Here is a 15,669-nt window from a genome sequence, read left to right on the forward strand (position 1 = left end):
CACTTGAGTTGTGGCAACCATGAACCACGAATGCCTTGGAGCTGGTCCCTTAGATCCACCCCCCACCCCGGACGGCACACCGTCTCATCCCTCACAAAAGGAATCGTGGGAATCACCTGGACCGCATATGTCATCAGACGTCGCTGGTGTACACGAGTGGGTCAGGGGACCGAGTGGGTCACATGGATTTATTCGACTGAGTTGGAGGGGCTATTGGCTGCCTTGTATGTTGGTGAGGACGGATTTCAGGAGACAGCCAAAAGGACGCAATTGGTCTCTGCACCTCGTGGTTTGCAGTTTCCCTGAAGGTCCATCTTGTTGATATGTGTCTTCTGCTTACTCCCACCAGCCTCGCGGTTGGCACGTGGCATTTCGCCTCAAAAAGCTTAGTTTCTGACCACCATATAAAAATTTACACGGAGTCTAGAGGCATTTTAGAAACTGATTACAACATAAATTAACGTCGTTAAGAGGCTGCTTTATACAAAGCCTTCGGCGTCTGCTATTGCGCTAGTTTATCGCTAATTTCGGTCAGTGAAAACGCTTCCCCCGCCCAACCCCCTCCCTTTGAACCTAGAAAAGCAATTATGGAAGTATATATATTTTGGGGTGCAGGCAGAGGAATTTCAATGAAGCCTACCCGCGCCCATCTGCTTCGTGCCAGCAGAGGAAACGGCCTTTAAGATTGGGACTCAAGCTGCCGCGAGTTTTAAATCCTAAATTCGAGCTGGCGCGCAATTCTGTCGTCATCACTAAACGCCAACCACGGAAGTAGCTGATACGGCCTGTGATGGCGCTGTTCCTCGTCAACAGGTAAAGAACCACGTGCTATTTCAGGTGCGGGGGTTTGCGAGGGGGGCTGCACTCGGTAAGCCCTAAGATAGGCAGGAGATAGATTCTCAGTTGCTTCTTATATGTTACTAACTATAAGGGAGGGTTATGTGGAATATGGATAGGAAACCCTTTAGTTCCTATTACACATCTACATCATTGTACGTTTGGTTAGATCTTGCTATCTATCTGGTGTCTCACACGTTGTCATCTACCTCTCATGTGTGCTCTAACAAAGAAACTGAGTTAACTTTATACCTTCAGATGGCCTGCTCACTAACATGTAAGCAATTGCTATCTCACTGACCAGTAGCTAATCAATAGATCAGGTCATGAACAGTGACTTCAGCAACTTCTTACATACAAACAGTTAACCCTTTTATGACTGAGTTGCGACAATCACTTGAAAAATCCCAACATCGTGTCAGCAAAAAAACATAGAGCGTGTTCTTCAGTAGCCTGGATTAGTACCAGCAGTGATATTACTTTCTTCTGATAGGTTCTGAACGTTCGCTGTGTTTTTCCTTGTGGGAATTCCTTGGGTCGGTTTAATTTCCTGTGTTGTTTAGCAGCCACAGGAAACTAGTGGGGAAGGTTGACTTCTGTGAAAATAAAGTGAAGCACTCGCAGTATTCTGATATTTAAAAACTGCTTCTGTTTTCCATCTGATCTAAATAGCACAGTGATCTCCTGAGTTTAGTAGTAGATTGGATTGATATGAATAAAGTTAAACTCAGTTCAGATGTAAAGGAAGAGTTTGTAGTGGAAATCCAGTCAGTCAGCTGGAAGACGGGAAAGCTTTTGGAGTGTGGAATCTCTCTTGTTAAGTCAGGTTTATTGCTTGGGGATGCTTCTGGTCCTGTACTTGAATTGTCAGGTAATAGATGTGATCAAGAGTACTTTTCTGTCAGCCTTGGCCAGTATACCTGTTTTGCCTTGGAATAGGCTACCTGAGGCCTTAATGAGGTAGAGACTAGAATACTGGACTGGGGCTGCCCTTGAATACAGTTCAGGAATCGGTGCGGGATGCCGCTGATGCTGGATGCAACGGTGTATTCATATGGGACGTATTTTGAAACCTCAACATTGGCTGCTGAAACTCATAGTTCTGATCTTTACCTATAAATTCCTAAACAGTCTGGAACTGGTATGATGCTGGGAATATCTTCTCTCTTGCTCAGACCTCACACAGGTTTATCATCTATCAGTGAAATCTTGTTTCAAGTTCCATCCTCTGGGAAGGTCAACTTGGTCCCCACAAGATGCAAAGTTTTGTGTTTATGCATGTGTGGTTGCTGGGAAGCTTTTGGATTCTTTTCTGCCAACTGTTCTTTTGGCTTCCTCTGTGATAGCATGCTGTAAAAAGTTAAACAGGATGTTATAGCAAATGTATTTGGAAGATAGCTATGTGGTGGTTTGCTACAGTTTTAGCTAATGTTCATTTGGGCTGTATTACCTTTTGTGTCAGTTCTAATGTATGGCTTGAAGGTGTTTAACGTTTTCCCTTTTGAGAGTAGAAGCTGAAAAGCTATTTAAAATTCTAAAACTAATAAACTTATCTCTTGTGGCTAATAGCTATAGACCTGACCCAGCTGATTTTTTTTCTAATTTTGCTTTGAAGATCAATTAGAATAGGAGCTTTCACTTCATCTTGAGGCAGCAAATTATGCACATTAAGGATATGTGAAGATGTGCTTTCTTCCATGATTCCTGACAATGTAGCTGATCATTTCATTGGATGTCCCTGAATTCTGGCATTACTTGACACAGCAAAATCTCTCTATCCACACTCTCCATACACCGATAACTATGAATTTCTCCCATGTTCCCCTGTTTTTTCTTTTTCCAAAAAACTCCAAACAGTTTACTTTTTTTTGCATAAAGAAGGTACTCTAGTAATTCTTTTTGCTTCTTCCAGTTTTATGATATCATCTGTCTTGATGCAGGAGAGAAGATGGAGCATCCAGAACAGCATATAGCTGAGTTTGATATGACCCTAGAATATCTTATTGTGTTACATTCTGTACTGGCAGAACCTTATTGTGTTACATTGTGTACTGGCACATCTGAGTTACTGTTAAAGGCCTTTTGCTGCTTCTCTAGAACTTTATTGTGTCCAGAAACTGAAGTTCTTATTTGCAGCAGCCAAAAAGCACCTTTCTATACTATTATGGGACTTTTTTGACTCACTGATGATGTGCTTGTTGCAGTGTGGTTCTGTAAAACAACTGTAATAATTGTGAAATCCACAGGTACACTGGTGATGAAGAGAGTGAGCCAGAAGACCAGTCACAGGTGCTCTTGAAGCAGCTCCAGGAACGGGCAAGAGCACGTCAGCTGCAAAAACAGAAACAGGGTCGGCCAATTTCTGCAGAGCTAACAAGGCCGGATAATGAAATATCTAGCATTAACCCTGAGGAAGAATTAAAGCAGGAGACCAAGAAGAGAAAGAGGAGATCTAGTGATGGATCTCCTTGCACACAAGACCAGAGAAAGCAAAATAGGCAGCTACAAGCTGGCAAGAAGAAAAGTCCACCTGAGGAAAATGGTTTGAGTAAAAGCAGAACCCCAAAGAGCAGAGAAAAGTCCAAAAGGCCACCAAAAAGAACTGAAGCAGGTATGTAAACAGAAGTTAAACCAACTTTTCAGGAGCAGTGCTTGGGGCCCTGTTAAAATTCCTGTTCCATCCTCATTGCACAATACACTATCATTTTTGCATCTGGAGGAGATTGCTTTTATGAGGGATTACTTTGACTCGCATGGTATTTTATGGATCGGTCCTGACATGCATAAAGAGCAGCTTGCAGGAGCAATCTACTTGTTCAAGCAACATAATGTTTCAGCCTGTGTCACGCTAGTCACACAGTAGTTTTGGAGCTCCTTCTGCAAACAGCACCAGAAAGCATCCGAGGAAGGGCAGTCTGCTTCATGCCATTGTGTCTTTCACAAGTCTTCTTGTGTGAGCAGCTGTTGATGATGAATTTTTCTACATTCTCTCCTTCCTTATGAATTTATCTCCTAGTTTCTCTCCTTCATGGTAAAGTAGATAGTTGTGTGCCTTGTTGACTTTGAGGTCAGTGGGATCTCTTTTCTATCTTTCTCTTTGGAGTCTCTCCCATAGGCATATGGAGGCATATCTTGGATTTGGCTACCCCTACCCCAAATTTGCTTTTGATTTTTGTAGTCTTTTGTGGCATGATGCCTCTGAAATTTGCTGCAAGAACCTTTTTCTCTTTTTGTTCCTCCAGATTCAAATAATGTGTTGTGTTTATGTTTTCTTACCAAAATGGTGGCCAACCAGGAAGGAATAGCAGCTTGGAGAGTCATCTGGACAGTGGCTGTACAGCGGCAGGAGAAAAAGGGGATACACTTGGAGAGACAGACAGCCAAAGAAGAGAGGAACAGAAGACATTGAGTCAGAGACAAGTTGTTCCATCTTCTCACATGATTGTCCTTGGCACTTCTGATCAAAAGGCTGTACAGAAGGTAACTACTGTCTGGAGCTGATTGCAAGTATTCTTTATACCCAGTGTTTCAGATTCTGAATGGAAGCAAACTGACAGAAGTGGTATATGCTTCTGGGTAGTTTATTGACGATCAGAATAGTTAGATGGCTATTTGCTAAAGCATTGTCTTAACTCTCCTCTAACTCACTGAAGGTAGACGCACATATCTGCTCTGTCTCCTTAATCAGTGCCACATTTTAGGCTGGAGAGGAGTATCATTAAAATGTATTTTGAAAAGCAAGTTTTCAATTTGGAGGCTCTAGGGAGCACTTTGGCCGACTATGGACAATGTGTCTACTGCACAGTGGGGGCAAATGTCCATCTCAGTAAGGTTTCTTGTACAAGCCTATTTCCTGGAGCCCTGCTTTTCCTTTCCATTCTCTCCATGGCAAGTTACACCACTTCTGGCACGACTTTTAATTTGCTTTGCTGCCAGAGCAGGGAGATTGGGAGGAGTGCTGCCAGAGCAGGGAGATTTTCCAGTGTGCACAACTTTGCCCTGGGCATCCTCTGTCCATGGTCAGCCTTCCCACTCCCTTGCGCTGCCATCCACACCCTCCCCCTCACCCCCTATTCCATATTGCTAGCTCCTTCCTGCTTCTAAATTCTCATATAGATATATCAAGATATCAATGTAATAATAACAGAGACAAAAATACGTTTGCAAGGAACAGTATAAGCAGAGTCTCTTTTTAATTCCATCCCACCTCTCCAATTCTGATTCTGCCCTCCCTGATGATCAGGAGGGCTTTTTAAAACTTCATTTCAAATAAGACTGTATTTTAAAACAAGCCTTTTTCTTCTATTGTGGCAGCAGCAGCAGGGAGAGAGAGAGAGGGAGGGAGGGAGGGAGGGAGGGGAGAAAATAGCTATAGTCTTGAGAGTGTGATGAGATCTGTGCCCTTAAGGCTAAGTTATTGGGCAGAATTAAGAGAACCAGGAGAACAGAGGCCTGGCAGAGTTCAGCAGGCAAACTGCGCTGCAAGTTGTGGGCTGCCTCCTCATTTGTAAACAGAAAAATGTGAGGAGACCCCACTACAAGCCCACTGCACTGTAAAGAGCCCTGAGGTAAGCATTCCATGCATAATGGGCCAAAGGCTTCAAGACAAATACAAAATATGTTTTGTGGTTCTTTACTATCAGTAGTTGACAGAGGGGCACAGCCATATATGTGCTTCTTTGGGTCAGAACGAGTTTCAGTGTGTTGCCCATGTGATTTACAGGTACAACCTTTTTTGCCACAATGGCTTGCTCAGCCCAAGCTAGTCCAGAAGAGGATCAAAGACAACCTTGTCCCACTTCAGAACATTCCAGAAATCCACCCTAAATTGAGGAAGAAACTGCAAGCAAATGCAATAGAATCTTTGTTTCCAGGTATCTTGACCAGGTGGATGATTTCTTATAACAGGAACATCTTCTTTTATTTAATATTCTGTCTGTAAAGTTTCCAAGATGTATTTAGTCGATGGCCAAAGCCTGGGAGATGGGCGCAGAAGGGTTGCTACTAGCTGGTGGGGATTCTGGGTTGGCTAAATCTTCGTGGGGGTTGCTTGTACTTTTGGAGCTCAGGTCCCAGGGTAGACTTCGTCCAGTCTGAGTTACAGGGAGGGAGTTGATACTTTCTGGTTGCCTGTAATGGGCCTCTTTCAGAAGTAATTGAGGCCTTTTTTGTGTGGGCCGGCCTTCGGAAATCAGAGCATAGGAAAGGGTTTTAATGTCTCCCAAGATTTTAATTGAACTAGGATTATGTTTTGTTTCATTTGTTGAACATTTTGGGCATGAACTGTACTCTGTCCCATCCACCGCCATTTCCTGGACCTCCTTCCTTACAGAATGGATCCTAGTAGCTAATGCCTCCTGGCCCAAATGCCAAGCCGGACCTGTGGGGCAGTGGCTTGCTGGGCCCGGCAACAGCCTCCCTATTCCTTCCCCCCCCCCCCCCCGGCACTGTCCCATCACAGCAAACACCAAACCTGGCCCAGTGGGACAGCAGGGGCAGGCTGCCTAGCAACAGCCTCTCCATTTCCACCCCCCTGCCACTGCCCCAATCACCAACCCAGCCCCCCCCTCCCCCCCACTCATTATTTGCTCACCCAACTGCTCATAATCCTTTGGGACTATTTTCTACTGCGGAAGCACTCACTTCTTCTGAATCACTATTGACCATACTTTTATCTCTTAGTGGGAGAGCATATAGAATTGTTATTAAATATCTAACTATAGCACTGGATTTGAGTGTGTCATCTTACTCTGGGATTTGTCTGTTCTGCAGTTGATTATGGGGGGATTAAAGCTGATGAGCACATTTGTATGTTGGGGTGAGCGAATTGTCTTAGAAGTTTGGTTGGGGTATGCAGTGTATGACCTACAAGATCCGGAAAAGTAAACTCATCCTAGTTCTTGAGGGCTTTATGTTCTGCACTTCCTTGCATTCTCTCTCTTTCCATTTCAGTTCAGGCAGAGGTGATTCCAGCCATTTTGGAGAGCACATCTGGTGGGTTTTTGACCTCAAGGCATGGTTACCAGCCGAGTGATATTTGTGTCTCAGCCCCTACAGGCAGTGGTAAAACACTGGCCTTTGTCATCCCTGTGGTACAGGTGAGCTTTGTATAGAGTGGGCACCTGCTTGGCTACAAGTCTATGTGTGATGTGCCAAAATCTACAACCTGCATCAGGTATCACAATAAATGTTGGCATGGGGTTGAAGGCAGACCTGGGGGAAACTCTACAGACTTGTGCCAGTTGTGTGCTTCCAAAGAAGTACTGTACTAGCAAGTTTCTATAGTTTCAACACATGATGGTGTTTACCAAGCCAGCTCAGAGGCAGGTAATTTCTCTGGCTTTAGTTATAGGGTGCAAACATTGTACCTGCTTTAGGCCTTCCTCTCTCCTTCCTCTTGGGTATCGAGGTCTATCAAGCAGCCTCATCCATGCCGTAAAAAGGTGTATTCTTCACTTTTGAAATGGCATGCTCCTAAACTGTTTCATTATAATGTGCAATAGAGGGCCAGAACTTTGATTGTCTCTAGCTCAGATGAAGAAATGAACTTTACCCCTCAGCTATCTTTGTTGCCTCTAGCTTTGAATCCTCCTTTTCCTTCCTGTCTAAAGTACCAAAGTCCTGAGACTTCTGTGGCCCCTGTGCTTCTTCCTTTGTCACTCCTTTGTCACTCATTTTCTGCTCCCTCTCTCCTCTATCCAGCCACAACACTGCTGTTTCTGCTCAGTATTCTGCTACATATTTTGGCCCCTCCAGGCCTTCCTTTCTCCAACAAATCTTAAATAGTTTGCAAAACTGACAAAAATCATAGAGTGGAAACAGAGATTTATATTGCACATAATTTAATCCAGTTGCAAAGTTTGAATTTGCTGGCTGCGGTTTTGCATACAGTGTGCACAAAGTTCATAGCCACTGAGGTGGGGGGTGGGGGGTAAAATGAATTTATGAGTGGATGCCTCTGACTAGCTCATCCAGATCACCCAAAGAGAATTTAGTTTTGGGGAGTTCTGTGTGAAAAACACTTAAGGCAGCCAACTAAGAGCATTTTGAAGAGTGTATATGTATATGTTGCTTCATTTATGTACTTCAATAGACTGAGAACAAGAACCTACCAGCTGTTCCTAATATTTTGATTCTGACTTGGCAGGCCCTGTTAGAACGAGTTGTTTGCCAGGTGCGAGTCTTGGCAGTTTTGCCCACCAAAGAACTAGCACAGCAGGTAAGTTCCCAATTCCTTCAGTCCTTTGGCCTGAGTCCACCCTAGCCAAGAAACAGGATCTTCCAGCACACTTTTTGGATAAAAGCTGAGAGTGACTGCTTGTGATTTGGAGATCTTTAATCTCCCACTCAGATGTACTGCTGGACTGGGTGACAACAGAGATCTTATTTGGAAGGGGTCTCCCCCATGTGAGGGAAGGCAATCCAGGGACTGGAGTCCAATTGATCTGTCCTCCCGACAACACTGGAAGGGAGTACCCCCTTTTAGATTGCAGCAGTCTATAGGATCTTCTCCATATATGGTTTATGAATGTTGACAGAGTGCTAGTTACACAGAGGAGTTGCAGACTCACTGTTTAAACATAAAGTTAAATGTTTATTAGGAAACTGCATTTCAGATAAGAAAGCTGAGATGCTGGGATAGCTACCTCACTAGTTAAGGAAGGAGGGAGAGAAGAGCCTTCCAAGAAGGTGGAGGAAATGAGACCTGAGGTTATCAGTCTAAGGACAGACAAGAGGTGACACCAAAGGACAGAAGGATCTCTAACCTATCTAACTGATCACTTGCCTTCCCTCTGCTGTGTCTGCTCAGTTCCTCTGCACACTAGACATTGTCACTTCCAACAATGAACTCGTTCTGGTGTGACAACTGTATTTCTTCCAATTTTGCCTGTAGCAAAATAGTCCTCAAAAATGTCTGTATTACGCTGGGAAAGATGTGTAATTTATTCAGGTGTCCCAGATATTGTAACTCTGTAAGGAGTTTCTCTCTCCAGCCTCGTTTCACTGTTCCTAATTTTGGGGGGTGGGGGGGCTTTTTCTGCTTGCTCCCACCAGAGGCTCATGGAGCTGTGCAAATATAGGCAGCTCAGAAAATGAAACCATCTCTGTATGTACATGGACACATGAACTCGCCTGATACTGAATCAGACCATTGGTCCATCACAGATTATTGTGCACTCAGATTTGCAGCAGCTGTCCTAAGTCTTTGGTAGAGGCCTTTCACAACACCTACTGCCTGATCCTTTTAACTGGAGATTCTCGATATTGGACCCGGGACCTTCTGCATGCTCTGTAGATGCTCTGCCATTGATCTACAGCCCCTTCCCTGGGTGCACAGATCCAGAGCCATGTGTAGAATAGGATGCATAGCAGGATTGGAGTGAAGTCACTGGTCTGCAGCAGATCTCACAGACTTCGCAGACAACAGATGCCTGGAAAACAATTTTTATTCAGTGTCTGCTATGGCTCTAGAGTGCTGAAGACCATCATAGCTACCCTCTGAAATTGTCTTCCAAAGCTGTATACTTCTTTTGTAAGTTACCTTTGGGATGATGAGCCACTTCAGTACATATCTGATGCACGGACGTGGTTTGTCTGACCGGGTTTTAACCCAAGTATGCTGACTGTGTACTCCTGTTGTGTTGTGTCCCCCTGCTGCACTCTCAGTGATCCAGAAGTGAAGTTAAAGAGGCCACTGAGGGCAGAGACTGCTCAGTCCTCAAGCCAAGGTGCAACTGAGGCCAGGTGAACTGCTCTGCAGGGCTGTTCTAACTCACATCCTCTTTCCACAAACAATGCAAAACTGAACTATTCAAGAGGGCTTTCTGCGCAGGTAATAGGAATGCAGTGCACAAAATGGTTTTTCAGACTTGCTTGGATAAATGATTAAGGACTGCAGTCTGTACTGTTGCATTCAGCTTATTGTAAGTAGGTCTGTACTGCTTGTTATGTCATATGAATGCTTATTTATTTATTTCTTAGATTTTTATCCTGCCTTGTTCAGTTGTTCAGTTCTTTCTGGTGGTTCCAGACTTCTAAAATCCCAAGGCATTAGTGTTGAATGTCCCAATTTTGTGATTGTACTGGCTCACTGTGTATAATCTGCCATCAGTCCCTGTGAAAAAGGTGGGCTAGTAATGAAATAAATAAATAAATAATTCCCCTTTGTCCTTCTCATTCACTCCTTCCTGTAGGTGAGTAAAGTGTTCAACATTTACACTGATGGAACGGGACTGAGAGTCGTCCAACTGACTGGGCAGAAGTCTTTTGTGAAGGAGCAAGAGTCTCTTGTTGAGAAAACGTAAGTTTAATCCTTACGTTGGTGTTACTTGTATATCATTTCATTGAGTTGGCTCATTTATTGAACAGATGAAGATCTGAGCAACAGACTCAGATGAGAGTTTGTCTGATCATTCTGTTCTTAATCACTCCAGCTAGGGTTCTTAGAATGGGGGTCGCTGCCACAGCTTTCCATATTATCATGGAATCCAGAGTGGAATCCTGAACTTTGGGTGTCAAAAACCAGAAAGGAAACCCAAGCATTATCTGACAGGAGTGTGTGGGCATCATTTTTACAGTGAGTTGTGGGATACAGTGAATAAATTATCCCTTTCCAAAATGAGCAAACTGTTGGCTTGGCTGATCCTGAGTAGTCCTGGGCAAATGGATGTCACGGTCTTCAACGTTGAGAGAAGGCTCAGCATTTCCTATCTTTGTCTATCTAATACACATATTTGTACATACACATATCCACAGCAGTGGCAGTCACATCCCATAGTAAGCTCTCATTCACTGGCATTTCCCAGGCTCACTGGATTCCGCAGTCTGGCAGACATTGTTGTAGCCACCCCTGGGCGCCTGGTGGACCATCTTCAGCAAAGTCCTCAGTTCAGCTTGAGAGAACTTCGTTTCCTGGTGAGTAGCAAATCTGCCTGTCTAAACCCACTGATCATGTTTGCAGTTCACTTCAAGTACCTTCTTCTGTCTGTAGCAGTGCTGTGGACATGGCTGGGCCCTGTTGAAATAAATGGGATGTTGACTGAAGTATTTTTCACTAGCCTGTTGTAATCCACGTGCAGGGTTTCTGTATGTGTGCATGCACCCTATGGCAGTTTCGTGGCTCTCCATTGACTGAGGCTCTTTAGTTCCCATGTAGGGTTGATACAATTCCTATTCCTGATTCCCAGCTGCATGTGCTGAAAGCCCTGGCTTGGCTATAGGAAGCATGGCTGAAAATCCATTTGGTGTGTCCGTAGAGGTTAATCATCCCTATTTCCTCTTATGGACTCCTTCTTGTGCTCAATTGTACATGAGGGTAGATCATTGATGAAGCCGACCGCATGATTGACAGCATGAACCAGGACTGGCTGTCCCAGGTTGTGAAGGCTGTGTATGGACCTGATGAAGGCACAGGACCCGGTCGGCTGTTCAGGAGGGCACCACAGGAACCCATCACAGCAGCCAGGTGAGTTAACCCACAGGGACTAGGAGGGAGACACGGAAACGTGGTTACTTGGTGGTCTGCGCAGGCAGAAGGTCAAAGGACTAGGGTGTCGTGGAAAGAGCACAGGAGGCAGAGCAGTGGAGCCCACGTCTCCTCACTCTTAGAAGTTCAGTCAGTCTTTTGGAATTGAAAACTCTATAGTCAGCTCTTTCTACTAAAGGTTCAAAGGCTGAGCTGGTTCCAGGATGGCCCTGTGAGCAAGCTGAGACCTGAAAGCTGTCCTGTTGATTCCAAGCCCTCAAGATGTAGCTTCATGCTCAGAGAGTGAAGCAGGCCTGGAAAAGGGCCAAACAAAGAGGGCCAAAGGCTGGAGGTGCTTTTCTTTGTGCTGCAGAGCTGCTTTGCTAGGAAGGAATGCCTTTTGTCGTTCCAGAGCCTTCTTCCCCCAGATCCCTTTGCAAAAACTCCTTTTCTCAGCCACACTGAGCCGGGATCCAGAGAAGCTGCAGCAATTGGGCCTCTATAAGCCCCGCCTCTTTACTTCTGTCTATGCCAAAGCACAGCCTGATGGTACCGAGATGCAGCAGGAGATGGAGAAGAAATACACCCTCCCCGAGGGGCTCTCGGTAAGAAGTGTGGCTTTTATCATCAGGTTGATGTGCATGATTGACATAAAGCCTGGTACCTCCTCTGACCAAAGAATTGGCAGTATGTTTGGGGAGAACCCTTGCTGGAAAAAGGGGGTGGGCGTGGCATGGGACTTTTCAGCATTCACTTTTCCAGGAAAGCAGTGACTGGGGTCCAGACAATGTAAAAAGAGGTCAATATTTTAGGCAACAGCCTGATACTACAGGGCATGGGCCAGGCAAGGGCAAAAGTCCTTTTAACAGCAGACAGATTTGGCCTGGGAAACTGTTAACACAGCAGTTCAGAAAATAAGGCACAAGAGTCAGCAAACATTTGGTGGCTTCCCAGCCAACATTACATTCCTGAATGTGTTCAGTGTTCTGTAGTTATTTCCTGGCTTCCTGGTTTTGGGAGATTCTGGTTAACGGGTGAAGATTTTATGGTTGGAACTCATCATCAACTTTTTGAAATGGAAATAAATATTTGCAGAGAGATGAGTCACGATTCCTACATCAGTAACTTATGCTTGAGAGAGTAAAACCAGAAACTTGGCATGGAACACAAGTTCATGTTGCTGGTGACAAAAATGCACTGAACTATTGTTGATGGGTATTTGAAAATTAGATCCTTTTAAAGCTGCCTGTTAATGCCATCCAGTCAAGGAGCATGAGCAGTTTGGTCTGGCAACAGTTTAACGCCCCTGATCCTCCCGAGGGAAGCTAGAGTTCTGTGTGCAGTGGCTGTCTGTTCTTGTTTCCCGCAGCAATATTACGTGCCCTGCAACCTGCGATCCAAACCGCTGCTCCTTCTGCATTTTCTGTTGAGGATGAAATTCAGCCGAGTTCTGTGTTTCACTAACAGTAAAGAAACTTCCCACAGGTGAGCGTTCAGCTTGACACGCACTGGGCTGGCTTGTGCCTTGGCTGGCTGAAGGTTGTTTCTCTCATTCGCTCTCTCTGTCCCCAGGTTGTTCCTTTTAATTCGAGCCTTTGGCGGAGTGAAAGTGGCAGAGTTCTCTTCCCGTCTGAGTCCAGGAGAGAGAAAAAGGGCCTTGAAAGAATTTGAACAAGGAAAGATCCAGCTGTGAGTGTCCACTGAAAGCTTGAGAGTGGAAGTGTTGTGCACCGCAAACCTGCAAAACTTGGGGGATGTGGCAGTGAGGTGTGGGTGTTTTTTCCTTCAAGGGATTGAGTGCAGCAGGCAAGCTTAGAGGCTCCAACCCCTGCATAATACTGGCTCTTCAACTAGCAACAGAGTTGTGTTGCACCCTCCAGGTTTGCATTAGGAAGCCCCCAGTCTTTTGTGACTTCTAGGATTCATCCTTGCCTCTGTTTCTAAGTATGGAAAGATGTTTCTAAATATGCTAACCTGTGCAGGTGTCTGGGGGCCTCCCAAACCCTCGCTTTGCCCATTAATGATCTGACACGGTCACAGATCTGGAGATCAGCAGTCATACCCTGATCTGCTGTGTCAGTGTTTGGGCTGTGACAAGATGACCTTTGAATACCTTTCCTTTCAAACAGCTTAATCAGCACAGATGCCACGGCTCGTGGAATCGACATTGGAGGAGTGAAATATGTAATCAGCTACGATGCCCCTCAATTTATCAGGACCTATGTTCACCGGTAATGTCTTCAAAGAAAAATGCCCCCTCCCCACAATTAAAAAAAAATTCATTTCATTCTTGGAGCTTGAAATCAGCAATGCATCACTTACTTCAGCGTATGCTGACAAGAACTGTGCTGATGGTGAAATGTGCCGTTCTTCTGTTGTCTTTCAGGGTGGGCAGAACAGCTCGAGCTGGGAAAGCTGGCCTGGCCTTCACCATGCTGCTGAAAGTGCAGGTATATTGTCCACTGGCTCTTGATTTCTTCCCAAAATTGGCACCTTCCATGAACTGTGTTGGCTGCAGAGACACGTCTCTTGCTTGCGTGGCTTCCGAGAAGAGATTCAAATGTCATGGCAAGACTGGGGTAGCAGCAGCTTTGAAAAAGGAACCTGCAGAGTTGGCCAGGGGGCGGTGACGGGACACAGGACTGAAGCTGTGATCCTTGGCTGCCTGGCTCAATTGGTGGACATTTTCTAAGGCTTCTTTAGTTTCTTGGGAAGGAGGTTTTGCTGACTGGCTCTCATTGTCCAGGAACGGAAATTCCTGAAAATGCTGAAAGAAGGTGGCCTTCCTGAGTTGGAACAACAGTTGGTGAAGAGCGAGAACCTCAAGCCTCTCCTCCAGCAGTATGAAGAAGCACTAGCTGAACTCCGGAATGTTGTCAAGGTACTGCTGGCTTCCAAGACGGGACCTCTGGTGTCAGCAGGAGTCTGTCAGCTGGGAGTCAGCAGCAGGGAAAGAGGCAGACAGGCATAGCTGAGAACTACGAGGCCAAGCCTCAAAGCTGCTGTATCAGGATTTATTTTATTTCTTTGCTGTCAAGTCACAGCTGACTTATGGCGATCCTGTACAATTTTCAAGGCAAGAGATGCTACTGCCTGCCTCTGCATCTCGCCCTTGGTATTTCTTGGAGGACTCCCGTCCAAATACTTGCCAGAGTCTCAGCTGAGTTTGACAGGCCTAGGGTCACCCAGCAAGTTTCCATGGCAGAGTGGAGATTCAAACATGAGTTTTCCAGGTCCTACTCTGATAGTGTAGTGTGTCTGTACTCACAGGTAGAAGGTGGTAGTAAAGGGCAGTGTAGCTGTCAGAACTGGAAGAAAAGAGATGGTGGGTTTCTAGGCATGAGGAATTGCTGCAAGTGAGAAGCTCCCAGCAGCAGGCAGTGAAATCTGGGCCCTGCTGTGTCTTCTGAAGTAGCAGGGATCAAGGCTGGACTTTGATAGGAGAGTCAGCACAATATAATAGCAGTAATTTTATACTAAGACCTGATGGGACCTGGGTTCAAATTCTGCTTGACCATGAAGCTTGCTGTACAACCTTGGCCCAATCATTAGTCTCTCTAATTTGTTTCCCAGAACTGTAGTAGCAATAAAGTTGGGAGAAGGGGAGGGATAAAGTAAGTTAATGTAAAGTAGAAATGCCAGAAGCTTTCTTTGTTTCCTTTGCTGAAACTGATCCTGGATTCCACAGTTGCTTGCTGAGAACATTAGCCAGGCATGACTGCTTCTTTTGTCTCGACAGGAGGAGCAAGCCATGAAGCGATCCTGAACAGGGAAGGGAGCGGGTGCTGCATTGTTCGTTGGTACAAAAAACAAACAAGGACTGAAGACCTCCTTAGTGACAAACTGGGCTGTGGCCTCAGGAATGCACAGCATTTGAAAACAGACGCCATTACCAGCTCCCTGAAGAACCGAGAAACGAAAGAGGAACATCTGCCCAAAACTTGAGCAGAGGGAGCTGCAAGCCCCCTTTGTTCATTCCCGGTGGGACTTTAGCCCAGCCTGATTGGGAGTTCTCTGATTTCTCAGCCTCTTCCTGGGAGTGGACTGATCCTGTTCAGCCTTCCAGGGAGAGGGCAGTTCCTTCATTGTCTTATCTTCTTATCATGGTCAGTGGTCCAGTTGTGCCTCCAGCAGTTGCTGCTGCTGATCCACGTGAAACCCACTTTGAACAGAGGAAACGTTATTTAAATAAAAAATCGACTTTGCTTCCCAGTGCAAGCAGGATTTTTCCTTTGAAAATGTGTGAGCGAGATGGTTAATGGGTGTGCTTAGAATAAACTTGGAAGCATGAAAATGTTGCAAAATCACCCAAGCATAGAGTATCTCCGAGTGTGGTTAGTACATAGGTCACCGTGCTCCATCGGGTG

At 45.3% G+C, this 15,669-nt stretch overlaps 1 protein-coding gene across 2 annotated transcripts; it reads left to right on the forward strand.

Moving 5' to 3' along the window:
* Positions 1–653: 653 nt before the first annotated feature.
* On the forward strand, positions 654–15,520 carry DDX51 (DEAD-box helicase 51). Of its 2 annotated transcripts, XM_048514688.1 has the most exons (16): positions 654–813; positions 3,084–3,448; positions 4,133–4,317; positions 5,561–5,711; positions 6,790–6,935; positions 7,985–8,056; positions 10,032–10,138; positions 10,644–10,752; positions 11,157–11,302; positions 11,715–11,907; positions 12,672–12,787; positions 12,875–12,991; positions 13,432–13,533; positions 13,689–13,752; positions 14,049–14,183; positions 15,042–15,520. In XM_048514688.1, exons 1-16 carry the CDS (start codon positions 791–793, stop codon positions 15,066–15,068), a joined length of 2,058 nt encoding a protein of 685 aa, XP_048370645.1. In that variant the 5' UTR covers positions 654–790; the 3' UTR covers positions 15,069–15,520. The 2 variants fall into 2 exon arrangements, with proteins under 2 accessions (XP_048370645.1, XP_048370646.1); XM_048514689.1 differs by lacking the exon at positions 654–813 and having other exon boundaries at positions 3,354–3,448; positions 4,080–4,317.
* Positions 15,521–15,669: the final 149 nt, after the last annotated feature.

The sequence above is a fragment of the Sphaerodactylus townsendi genome, linkage group LG13, assembly GCF_021028975.2.
Source record: "Sphaerodactylus townsendi isolate TG3544 linkage group LG13, MPM_Stown_v2.3, whole genome shotgun sequence".
Lineage (NCBI taxonomy): Eukaryota > Metazoa > Chordata > Lepidosauria > Squamata > Sphaerodactylidae > Sphaerodactylus > Sphaerodactylus townsendi.

Coding starts and splice junctions, on each gene's coding strand:
- DDX51 (XM_048514688.1), top strand. CDS start 791: ATGGCGCTGTTCCTCGTCAACAG. Junction 12,788..12,874: donor AGTAAAGAAACTTCCCACAG/GTGAGCGTTCAG, acceptor CTCTGTCCCCAG/GTTGTTCCTTTTAATTCGAG. Junction 14,184..15,041: donor AACTCCGGAATGTTGTCAAG/GTACTGCTGGCT, acceptor TTGTCTCGACAG/GAGGAGCAAGCCATGAAGCG.